This window comes from Convolutriloba macropyga, chromosome 5, assembly GCF_964194025.1.
Source record: "Convolutriloba macropyga chromosome 5, txConMacr16.3, whole genome shotgun sequence".
Classification (NCBI taxonomy): Eukaryota; Metazoa; Xenacoelomorpha; order Acoela; family Convolutidae; genus Convolutriloba; species Convolutriloba macropyga.
This window is the reverse complement of record NC_134472.1, coordinates 26,276,680-26,290,020: the sequence shown is the minus strand read 5'-3', so window position 1 is coordinate 26,290,020 and position 13,341 is coordinate 26,276,680. Positions and strand designations below refer to the sequence as shown.

The 13,341-nt window shown below is 32.7% G+C and overlaps 1 protein-coding gene across 3 annotated transcripts in view; it reads left to right on the top strand.

Moving 5' to 3' along the window:
• The window catches only part of LOC142339266 (uncharacterized), a 92,601-nt gene that overhangs the window by 19,817 nt on the left and 59,443 nt on the right, over positions 1-13,341 (top strand). For all 3 annotated transcript variants that reach the window (XM_075389158.1, XM_075389156.1, XM_075389157.1), the window contains exon 4: positions 11,053-11,247. In XM_075389158.1, coding sequence (XP_075245273.1) covers positions 11,053-11,247 — 195 coding nt within the window. The remainder of the gene's footprint in view (positions 1-11,052; positions 11,248-13,341) is intronic.

The window sequence follows — 13,341 nt, the reverse complement described above, 5'->3', positions numbered from 1 at the left end:
TGATGTACAATTGACCTTTGATGACTCATACATATGTTATGTGAGCAAAATTGATGTTTTTTAAAGTATATTTGTGTTAGTTTTCACTAATGGAACAACTTTTCCTTAAGAAATTTTTCTCTAGGACTTGTACATTAAGAGGAAAAAAATGATGGACAATTGACCTTTGATGACTCATACATATGTTATATGAGCAAAATTGATGTTTTTTAAAGTATATTTAAGTTAGTTTTCACTAATGGGACAACTTAAGAAATTTTTTCTCTAGGACTTGTACATTAAGAGGAAAAAAATGATGTACAATTGACCTTTGATGACTCATACATATGTTATAAAAGCAAAATTGATGTTTTTTAAAGTAGTTTTGTGTTAGTTTTCACTAATGGAACAACTTTTCCTTAAGAAATTTTTCTCTAGGACTTGTACATTAAGAGGAAAAAAATGATGTACAATTGACCTTTGATGACTCATACATATGTTATGTGAGCAAAATTGATGTTTTTTAAAGTATATTTGTGTTAGTTTTCACTAATGGAACAACTTTTCCTTAAGAAATTTTTCTCTAGGACTTGTACATTAAGAGGAAAAAAATGATGGACAATTGACCTTTGATGACTCATACATATGTTATATGAGCAAAAATTGATGTTTTTTTAAAGTATATTTAAGTTAGTTTTCACTAATGGGACAACTTTTCCTTAAGAAATTTTTCTCTAGGACTTGTTCATTAAGAGGAAAAAAAAATGATGTACAATTGACCTTTGATGACTCATACATATGTTATGTGAGCAAAATTGATGTTTTTTAAAGTAGTTTTGTGTTAGTTCTCACTAATGGGACAACTTTTCCTTAAGAAATTTTTCTCTAGGACTTGTACATTAAGAGGAAAAAATGATGTACATTTGACCTTTGATGACTCATACATATGTTATAAAAGCAAAATTGATGTTTTTTAAAGTAGTTTTGTGTTAGTTTTCACTAATGGAACAACTTTTCCTTAAGAAATTTTTCTCTAGGACTTGTACATTAGGAGGAAAAAAATGATGTACAATTGACCTTTGATGACTCATACATATGTTATGTGAGCAAAATTGATGTTTTTTAAAGTATATTTAAGTTAGTTTTCACTAATGGGACAACTTTTCCTTAAGAAATTTTTCTCTAGGACTTGTACATTAAGAGGAAAAAAGTGATGTACAATTGACCTTTGATGACTCATACATATGTTATATGAGCAAAATTGATGTTTTTTAAAGTAGTTTTGTGTTAGTTTTCACTAATGGAACAACTTTTCCTTAAGAAATTTTTCTCTAGGACTTGTACATTAAGAGGAAAAAAATGATGTACAATTGACCTTTGATGACTCATACATATGTTATGTGAGCAAAATTGAAGTTTTTTAAAGTACATTTGTGTTAGTTTTCACTAATGGGAGAACTTTTCCTTAAGAAATTTTTCTCTAGGACTTGTACATTAAGAGGAAAAAAAATGATGTACAATTGAACTTTGATGACTCATACATATGTTATAAAAGCAAAATTGATGTTTTTTAAAGTAGTTTTGTGTTAGTTTTCACTAATGGAACAACTTTTCCTTAAGAAGTTTTTCTCTAGGACTTGTACATTAAGAGGAAAAAAAATGATGTACAATTGACCTTTGATGACTCATACATATGTTATATGAGCAAAATTGATGTTTTTTAAAGTATATTTAAGTTAGTTTTCACTAATGGGACAACTTTTCCTTAAGAAATTTTTTCTCTAGGACTTGTACATTAAGAGGAAAAAAATGATGTACAATTGACCTTTGATGACTCATACATATGTTATAAAAGCAAAATTGATGTTTTTTAAAGTAGTTTTGTGTTAGTTTTCACTAATGGAACAACTTTTCCTTAAGAAATTTTTCTCTAGGACTTGTACATTAAGAGGAAAAAAATGATGTACAATTGACCTTTGATGACTCATACATATGTTATGTGAGCAAAATTGATGTTTTTTAAAGTATATTTGTGTTAGTTTTCACTAATGGAACAACTTTTCCTTAAGAAATTTTTCTCTAGGACTTGTACATTAAGAGGAAAAAAATGATGGACAATTGACCTTTGATGACTCATACATATGTTATATGAGCAAAATTGATGTTTTTTAAAGTATATTTAAGTTAGTTTTCACTAATGGGACAACTTAAGAAATTTTTTCTCTAGGACTTGTACATTAAGAGGAAAAAAATGATGTACAATTGACCTTTGATGACTCATACATATGTTATAAAAGCAAAATTGATGTTTTTTAAAGTAGTTTTGTGTTAGTTTTCACTAATGGAACAACTTTTCCTTAAGAAATTTTTCTCTAGGACTTGTACATTAAGAGGAAAAAAATGATGTACAATTGACCTTTGATGACTCATACATATGTTATGTGAGCAAAATTGATGTTTTTTAAAGTATATTTGTGTTAGTTTTCACTAATGGAACAACTTTTCCTTAAGAAATTTTTCTCTAGGACTTGTACATTAAGAGGAAAAAAATGATGGACAATTGACCTTTGATGACTCATACATATGTTATATGAGCAAAAATTGATGTTTTTTTAAAGTATATTTAAGTTAGTTTTCACTAATGGGACAACTTTTCCTTAAGAAATTTTTCTCTAGGACTTGTTCATTAAGAGGAAAAAAAAATGATGTACAATTGACCTTTGATGACTCATACATATGTTATGTGAGCAAAATTGATGTTTTTTAAAGTAGTTTTGTGTTAGTTCTCACTAATGGGACAACTTTTCCTTAAGAAATTTTTCTCTAGGACTTGTACATTAAGAGGAAAAAATGATGTACATTTGACCTTTGATGACTCATACATATGTTATAAAAGCAAAATTGATGTTTTTTAAAGTAGTTTTGTGTTAGTTTTCACTAATGGAACAACTTTTCCTTAAGAAATTTTTCTCTAGGACTTGTACATTAGGAGGAAAAAAATGATGTACAATTGACCTTTGATGACTCATACATATGTTATGTGAGCAAAATTGATGTTTTTTAAAGTATATTTAAGTTAGTTTTCACTAATGGGACAACTTTTCCTTAAGAAATTTTTCTCTAGGACTTGTACATTAAGAGGAAAAAAGTGATGTACAATTGACCTTTGATGACTCATACATATGTTATATGAGCAAAAGTGATGTTTTTTAAAGTGCATTTGTGTTAGTTTTTACTAATGGAACAACTTTTCCTTAAGAAATTTTTCTCTAGGACTTGTACATTAAGAGGAAAAAAATGATGTACAATTGACCTTTGATGACTCATACATATGTTATAAAAGCAAAATTGATGTTTTTTAAAGTAGTTTTGTGTTAGTTTTCACTAATGGAACAACTTTGCCTTAAGAAATTTTTCTCTAGGACTTGTACATTAAGAGGAAAAAAATGATGTACAATTGACCTTTGATGACTCATACATATGTTATGTGAGCAAAATTGATGTTTTTTAAAGTATATTTGTGTTAGTTTTCACTAATGGGACAATTTTTCCTAAGGAAATTTTTCTCTAGGACTTGTACATTAAGAGGAAAAAAATGATGTACAATTGACCTTTGATGACTCATACATATGTTATGTGAGCAAAATTCATGTTTTTTAAAGTATATTTATGTTAGTTTTCACTAATGGAACATCTTTTCCTTAAGAATTTTTTCTCTAGGACTTGTACATTAAGAGGAAAAAAATGATGTACAATTGACCTTTGATGACTCATACATATGTTATGTGAGCAAAATTGATGTTTTTTAAAGTAGTTTTGTGTTAGTTTTCACTAATGGGACAACTTTTCCTTAAGAAATTTTTCTCTAGGACTTATACATTAAGAGGAAAAAAATGATGTACAATTGACCTTTGATGACTCATACATATGTTATGTGAGCAAAAGTGATGTTTTTTAAAGTATATTTGTGTTAGTTTTCACTAATGGGACAACTTTTCCTTAAGAAAATTTTCTCTAGGACTTGTACATTAAGAGGAAAAAAATGATGTACAATTGACCTTTGATGACTCATACATATGTTATATGAGCAAAAGTGATGTTTTTTAAAGTATATTTGTGTTAGTTTTTACTAATAGAACAACTTTTCCTTAAGAAATTTTTCTCTAGGACTTGCACATTAAGCGGAAAAAAAAGATGTACAATTGACCTTTGATGACTCATACATATGTTATGTGAGCAAAATTGATGTTTTCCGACTACCTTGTTTTGATCCGTGGATGAGTTATATAGGTTGAAATGATGGAGGAGCTACATGAAGACAAAAGAAGTTTTTTTAACTTACTTTGCACCAGTTTTCTGTTTTGAACCACTCCTCTTGCTTAGGGCTTCTTGATGCGCTCTGATGATAGACAAACAAAATGCTGTTCCTCTGGTTTCCAGTTGTTCTTTTTTGCTTCCTTATGCCAATTTGTTTTTGAAGCGCTCGGAATTCAAACAAGGTTTTTTCCGTCTTTTGTGTATTTGTATTCTCTGCAACTAAGGTGACAAGATGTTGTTACACCCAAAGGTTCTTCTTGACACTACTCGTTTTTCTGTTAGAGCCTTCAAAACTAAAAACAAGATGTTTCTATACTTTTCGGATTCCTCAAGGACCTAACTTTTTAGTATAACTTCAAACTATGATTTCTTTTCAAATGATGAATTAACCTGATTTAAATTGCGGGGTGGGGGGGGGTAGAAGTTACTCTCAACTTGTGTTCTTTCTAATCGAAGATTGTCTTCCCTGTCAATTGGTCTTTGCTGGACAAAACAACAGTTGATGAGGTCAAAGTTTCAGTAAATTATTATCTTTCAGAATGCTTTTTGGTTCCTTTTTTAAATAAATTCTATTGAAGAATCAATTACTTCCTTTTACCGTGTTCGAACTTGTTGTTTTCGGATACGAATTTCGTCAGAACGTAATACGTCTGAATCATATGGCTTATTGTGTAATAAATGAAAGGGAAGTCTATTAACAGTCTGAACCAGACGAGTTCGAGTTTGAGTTTGTGTTCTAAAAATAGCCCTTAGGTAATAATTTCATCAGAAAGTTGAACGCTTCCTACCCAGACGTTTCACATGTAGTCACATTGTAATTCGCATGTGCAATACCAATATATAGTTTATTCACATTAGGAGCCCAGATATTTCTACGCAAAAGTTTTTACTGGATCTAAAGCCCTCAGACATTTGTATACAAACAATATTCTCCACAGTGTAAACGCTTGATTATAAACCTATAAAACTGTGTTTTTCAAAATTGCGTAAGTAGGAATTAAGCCTGCATTCGCAATACCAATATATAGTTTATTCACATTAGACGCCCAGATTTCTGCGCAAAAGTGTTCTTGACAAATTTAGACTGGTTTTATAGCCCTTAGGCATTTGTCGGATATACAAACAGTATTCTCCACAGTGTGTTAATTTTCCGTATAAACTTCCACACTGCCACATTCAATTGGATTTCAGGTAAGTGTTTTAAATTCTCAGGCAACAATCCTAAACTAAAAGGGAATAATTGCCAAGAACTTTTCATCCGCGCGCATGATCGACCATGTTTGGGTAAAATCAGCCAAAAAGTGAGTTCAGGTGTACTGGTTTCTTACTACTTACAGATACCACGGAAAAATACAATCAGAACGTAAGACATATCAATTAACAGTCAAAGATTATTAGGTAATTCGTTAAGTGGTCGACAAAAGTAAAATAGGTTCAATCTTTGTAGAAACGGCTTTCTTTCGAAATATCCAACTTCTGGAATTTTCTCATTCCGACGGAGTTTTTGCATTAATTGCAATTCATGTGTTTGGTTCAGACTAATGAGTAGAAGGAACCACGGAATCTTTAGAAATATCTCCAATCTACAAGAGCTTGAAAAATTGAAGAACTCTGTGAGTTTTTCTGCTGCAACAGAAGTTTGTTACCGACTATGCCAAAACTTTGGTTCTTGCATGAAGAGACGTCTGCGGTAACGTCTCCGTTAACGAACAGATACTAATGACTGGCCTAAAAAGTAACCGAAAAGTAGAATATTCGAGGCTTGTTTGTTGAACAAACTGATGTCGGAAACGTATTCAGCCATATATAAGTTAAATAGATATAGTAAAGCAAATTTTGCATAAAATTGTTATTAATCCGCCCAAAAAAATTTGTTTCTGATCTCCCGACCTTAAGTGTGAATGGAATGGTCTATGGACTGAGTTCTTGACCATTATTATTCTGAATTTGCAATTCTTGTAGTTAAATTGGAAGAACTCATTCTCAGTGGGAGGAGCAGATGGTCGATGAAGGGTCTGATTTTATTTAAAAAAAAACTGCATTCCGAAGAACGGCAGAAAGGCTAAAAACTGTATCAAAATGTTCTTTTGGTCTGATTACTGTCAAGAACGGTGTTCATTCTGAAGAATTGGATAGTAGTTTAATGGCACAGCAGTGTTGTACAGGCAGTCTGATAACTTAAAAAAAACGAAGAAGGAAAAGAGTTACAATACCCTAGTGTCAGATGAATCTTGACTCATGAAAATGCGAAATTAAGGCCCGGATAATTTAGTTCTCGTTGAAAAGCAACCACAAAATTTGATTGTTTGAGAAAGTTTTAAAAACAACGTAGTCCGATTGATCTCATTGATAAGTAAGCTGAAACTACTTTTTCAGTAATTAGACCTGGAACAGTTCATGTAAAAAATAGCTGAACTACAGTTAAGGCTCTTTTCAGGTGTCTGTACGCCTCAATTTCACGTGAACCTGCAATTACGTGAACAGGCATCAGATAAGTTTCCCTGAGTTTTTCAAAATGTAACAAACAGTGGCGTTCACATGGATTATAGTTCATTCCTGAACACTATTTGTCTTTCAAATTTAGTTTTTTTTTTGGAAAAAAAATGTTTACCGATTTCATTGCACAATTAATTTTAAGGTGAAAAAAATGATCGTTTTCACACATGGTAGCTAACTATTTGTTGACTTTGTTAAGTACGTTTAGCTAGTCAACGTCAATTTTTTTTCGTGAGAATGTGATATGTCGGTTGCTTTTGAGGATTAATGCAACATAATTCCTTTGGAAGCTTGCCTATTAAGCGATTTAAAGCCTTACCTGAGCACCTAATTATGTATGTCAATAAATTGTTCAGGGGATTTTCCAACGTAGTATTTTTCATTTATAAATAATTTTAGGCACATTTTCAAGTTGAGCGTTGCCAAACAGTTAATTTTTAGAAATCTGTCCATATAACCTTTCAAATTTATATCTTGGGTTTTTAAATGACTTGAATATACTCATTTGGAACTCATTTTTTCTGAGTATTTTATTCCTTTACTTATACCCATTTTAGCCTAATCATTAGAAAATCAGTTTTTGAACACTTAGGTTTTAACTTTTTTTGGAAATTGAAATGTCGATAGTTCACTTATTTAATTGCTCTCAAACGAAGTTTGTAGCAATTATATTAGTCCTGTCGGTCTTTTTATGCGATTTTTCGCTTGACGGATTTTTCGTCTGACCCATTTGACTTTTCGTCCTCAAAAACTGGATAAACAGGTAGCGCCCAGCGGGCAATAAGTGGTCTTGGAGCCTTTCAGCTGTTTCAGCTCAAACTTTAGGAGACTTATATTTACGGTGCGAAGGGCGGTTCTTAGAGGTTGAAGACACCCCCACTGTTGAGCCCCCACTATTGCCCCCCCCCCACACCATCAAGCTGTTGCCCCCCACTTTACTGTTGCCCCCCCCCCCCCCCGTGTCTAGCTAATGACGAACAACCGCTCGCCAAAAACACGCAAATTTATGCTCTTTTGCAAATTTTTTCAAGTTTTTTGCAAATTTGATACATTTTTTTATTTTGATCAGCCCTATGTGTCAAGGAACCTCCTCTAGGTTTTAATAATAGGTTACTGCATAATTTCTAGTGGTAATGGAATCGTTTCAATATTTTAACATCACGAATTCTAGCATTTTTTGACAAAACGTGCTTTTTGCTTTTTTTCAAATTTTCGACATTCAGGTCTTTCCAGACCCAGGGGCCAAAAAACCTCCTAAGTAGTTTGATTAGTTACTGACCAATTTGTATTGGCCATGGAATAGTTTTTCATGTCAACTTTTTCATGTCCCAAATTTTAGCATTTTTTAATTATAAAACTTGCAATTTTCGACTTGCATTTTTTTGTCATTTTTTAGGTTTCTCTAGCCTCAAGAGCTTATCATGTTTATCATGTTTTTTTTTCGGCACCAGTAGCCTTGGGACCTTCTCCGAGGTTTGATAATTAGCTGCTGCATAATTTCTAGGCCTAATGGGATGGTGATCAATATTTTATGTCTCCAGTTCTAATAATTTTTCGGTAAAATTTAAAAATTTTAAATTTTTGGAAAATTTTTTATCATGTTTCATGTGTCTGGATCTTTATGTGCCAGTGAAATTATTTCAGGCTTGAAACAGGGATACTGGATAGCCTCTTGAGACAATGAGATGGTTCTTAAGATATTAATATCTTGAGTTATAGCAAAATTTAAAAAAGCTTGAAAGAAAGCTTTGTCATTCTATGAGTTTTATCAGCCCTAGGTGTCAAGGAACCTCCTCTAGTGTTTTATACTAGGTTACTGCATAGTTTCTAGTGGTAGTTTAACATCCCGAATTTTAAGCATTTTTTGACAAAACGTGCAATTTCAATTTAATGATATTTTTCATTATTCAAGTCTTTCCAGACCTAGGGGCCAGAAAATTTACTTAACGGTTTGAGTTACATAATGAGTTACTGAAAACTTTGTATTTGCAATGGAATAGTTCTCAACTTTTTAATATTACAAATTTTAGCAATTTTTTGACAAAACGTGCTTTATTCAAGCTTTTTGAAAATTTCTTTTTCAAGGTTTTTTCAAGGTTTGGGACCTTCAAGGTTTGATAATGAGCTGCTGCTTAGTTTCTAGATTTAATTTGATGGTGATCAATATTTTTATGACTTCAGTTTTTCTAATTTTTAGATGAAATTCAAAATTTTCAAACTTTCGGAAAATCTTGATCATATTCCAAGTGTATGGATCTATATGAGCCAGTGAAAATATTTCAGGCTTGAAACAGGGATGCTGGATAGCCTCTTGAGAAAATGAAATGGTTCTTAACATATTATTAACTTGATTTTTAGCAAGATTTTTGTTGAAATTTGCGATTGTTTCCAAAATTTTTCATTTTGTTTTTTTTCGGAGTTTAATGACCATTACTGGCCAACGAAACTTTTTAATTCTCGGAGATGAGTTACTTGGCAGAACTTTTGCGACAGAAATGGTTTTCAACTTTTTTACTGCGAAGTTGAAATTTTTTTATTTGGACTTTTGCAGTTTTTTCTATTTAATTTATTTACTAACAAAGCTAGAAAACTAGAAGTTGCAGAGTCGAATCCCATCATGGGAAATATTCCTATCTCTCTCGTTCTCTCTCTGTGGATTAGGGTTTCTTTCGTTCTTTCTCCTTTATCTCTATCTCTCTTTTTGTTGATGTCGCACTTCAGCTGCTGTTATGTGGCGTAATGTCATCATCTCTGATCATCTTTAACAATGAGTTATAGAAGAAATGTTTTAATCAAAAATGACTTAACAGGCACTTTTTGGGAAATCATTGTTAATTGCTCGCAAAAGCAATTTGTAGCAAATATATTAATCCTATTTGTCTCTTTTATGCAATTTTTCGCTTGGTCGATTTTTCGTCTGACCCATTGGACTTTCGTCTTCAGAAACGGGATATAGAGGTAGCGCACAGTTTGCATTAAGTTTTCTTAGAGCTGCTCAGTCCACTTGTTTTCAAGTATGTGATTAACAGAAACTGTTTTTGAGACTTATGCTTATTGTGTGAAGGGCGGTTCTTAGAAGTTGATCCCACACCTCACCCACCCACCGCCCCCCACATCAGTCCCCCAATCCACTTTTGCACCCCTGCTGCGCTGAACTTACGCCCCTTCAATTAATCTAAAGCTACCCTCACTAAACCGTGGCTAGCTACTGACGAGGCCAACCGCTCTCTGGTCGTTTGAGAGCAATTCGCCCGACATTAGTCGGTTATGTTTGTTTTCGTCGATAGTTTACTTGTTTGTTTGTCTGTGCACTAGCATTATTGAGATGGGATTTTTTTGGTTGTTTTCTGTGTTGTTTGGGGTTGACTTCGTTTATTCACTCGCTGGACTGCTTAATTTTTTTTCGCTCAGTATGAAAACGAAGGGGCAATTCTCGACGCTGTAATTTGTGGGTAATTAGTCTTGCATTTCGAATTTAGCGCTTTATTTCGACAACCTTACATTTTATTTGCTACTTTAAGAACTGTAGCTCAAAGGCTTTTTACGGAGTATCACCCCAGTTTTCGAATTTGTAGTTTTTCAAACAAAAATTAACTCTCAAGTACTCAAATGTCCAACTAGATTTATGGAAATAGTAGCATTTTTGTTTTGTCTGTCGCTCAGTCTGTTTTTTTTTTATTTTTTCACGCCGTAAAACTGAAAAGAGTAGTTTTCTTGATCTGCTATTTTACTACTTGTACGTGCTTTCATTTCTTACTGTGAGTTTTGAGCTGAATTGCGTTATTATTTTTATTAATCTTGCCCCACTGAACAACTTCTATCGCTATTATATAGGTCATTGAAGTTTACTTTTTTAAATGAATGAACCTTTTAATGAAGCCCCCATATAATGAAAGATTTATTAATACAGAGCTTTGAGACCAAATTCGATTTATTCGAATAAAAATTTAAAATGAAGATTTTAAAGGTACTTTGATTGCATCGGCAATTCCATCAACTCAATTCTGTTGCTATCTGTATTCTACAGCACATTTCGGATATCTGGCGCCCTTTGTTTCTGCTTATAATTTGGTTTTTGATGTAATTGAGTTTTTGCTTCGACTTTTTGTTGAGAAACAATAGTGTACTATCAGCTATAGTTTCAAGAGATCAGGAGTTTTGAGCCTATAGTTCAGTTGTACTGAAAATTCAAATATTCTATTGCGAATTGTCGAAACTTAATGTATATTTGTGACAATAATGGGTTATTTTCCATATCAGGCGTTGAGACTATTGATCAACATGGACATGAGTACCCACCAACAGCAACTTCAAAAAGTATTATGAAAAGGAAGCCCAGCAAACAGCAACAGACTCAGGTGGTAAGAAAGGTGGCAGCGTTCAATGAGGAGGCACATCAGAAGAATCCTTCCATTCTCAACACAAATGTTTGGAAAAGCACCAAAGCAGTCTCAGGTATGTCTTCACGATAACTACACAGTTCAGCCCTAAGTTGAGATTAAGAATATCGCGGGATATTTTTGAATTAGGCATTGAGTCAAAAAAAAATTTTGGCCACCAGGAAAAAATAATGGTAACGGAGAAGCATGTTATATCGGTTAGTTAAGTAATGACTGTGACTAGTGATGAGTCGACTACTTAGCATCTGGCCAATGGTGCCAGGACAATAGATCGAAAATGAAATTCGAGTTGGTGCAATGCAATAGATCGAAAATGCAATAGATATTTGAGTTTCACTTGCAATACAGCGTATAACATGTTCGGTTTTGACTGATTGATACCAAGTCCCTCCATCAAGACGCTAAGGCATGCCCATGGCTCGCGAGGCATTGTCTGATGCAATAACCTCATGCCAGCTCGCAAATAACGCTTAATTATAGCTAATGACAATTGAGATTAATTTTCGACCTACTGTCTGTTTTAACTGTTTTCGATCTATTGTCCGCGCACACTGGCTACTGCGCAGAAAAGCAAGCCATTGGAATGAATATGATTTTTTAATTGCTCCCTAAGGTGTGTCTTTTTTACGACTCGAAGAGGTAAATTGGTTGTCTTGAGGTTTTTACGACTCGAAGAGGAGTATTGGTTTTCTTGAGCTTTTTTGCCGGAAGTAGTATTTGTTCAAACGACGTTTTGGCCCAAACGCAAAAGTGAGTAAAATTGTCTGACTTTGAAAAGTGTTTTCCAGAGAATGTCGCATATAGATAACCGTTTGAAGCCGGTTTTTGTCCATTTGGCTCATTTTTTTTGTTGTTAGTAAAAGCAGCCCTCATCGTCTCAGCATGCTGTTATTGCGCTCCTATTTTTTTTACATGGTCGAACAAATATTTCGCTTTACCTCATTTTGCAGCTTTTTTGAGTTTTTACCAAGTCAAGTTTTTTTACTTCTCTAGAGTAGTTCATTCGTCGCCCCTTCTGCTCAAATTGTTTTTAAACAGCAGTTGCTCAGTAAGGCAATCTGAAATGAAATATGAAAAAACAATCAAAATTAGAAACGGGATAAACATTGAAAGCACAATTGTAGGTGCCCGCTACCTGGATTTGGTTTCCAGCTATGTTAGTAAATTTTTGGCTTTTACATGCGCTTCTTTGTTTTTGGGTCTTTGAGCGAACTTTTTAAAATAAAAAGTTAATATGCTTGGCAACAGAGAGATGCTTGACATTTGAGAAATCATGCATTGGACACCTCACTAACTGAGGTATTCTTGTTTTTTGAAGTTATAGTTTTGTTCATCCAAATTTTGGCGATTTTTATCCTATTATTTTCAAGGTCTTTATGACGGATTTTAATTTCGTGTTAATAATTGTTTAACTGACTTTTCGCTTTAACTCTGAAAATCTATTAAAATTTATTTCTTAATAGCAATTTTAAGTATTTTGTCGACATTTTTTCCAAAATATCGAGTTTTTTCGAACCTCTAATTTCTTTGATCATTTTCAGTGATACAGGTGTATAACTATAGAATTTTTCAATCCAAGACTGCTAAACAATGAAATGTTTTGATTTTCGACCTCATTTTCAATTTTATTTAAAAATTTACGAAGCAGTATTTTTGTTTTTTTTTAACCATGTGGCCGTATTATCAAGGTATAGCATTTTTCATTCTAGCTTGTTCTTTAAACCTATAGCTCTCTTCACTCTGCTTTCTAGTTGTTGAGAAGTTTTCGCCGTTCTTAAATTTTCCTTTTTTTGGTTTGCAGTTAATTTATTTGATATAATGTGATGAAAGTTTGCTATAATTACTTTAAAATTTTGACTGATGTTTTCTGCGAGTATTCTCGGGGCTAGGTTCTGATTATAAACGATTTTTTTTGTTTTTTTTTGCACTCTTTTTCATTATTTAGATTTTTTGTATTTGATTTTTTGATTAATTCAGTTCAGTTTCTCAAGAATTATATCTGCCTTATGTTTCACACTGCCTTTCTGGAGTTAATTACGGAGTGTCAGTGTTTAAGACCATTATGATGAGTTATTTCATGAAAATGTGTAAGTCAGTTTTTTGATCCTATCACTTTTGTTCCATCCTATGAATTTTGACCCGTTATCAA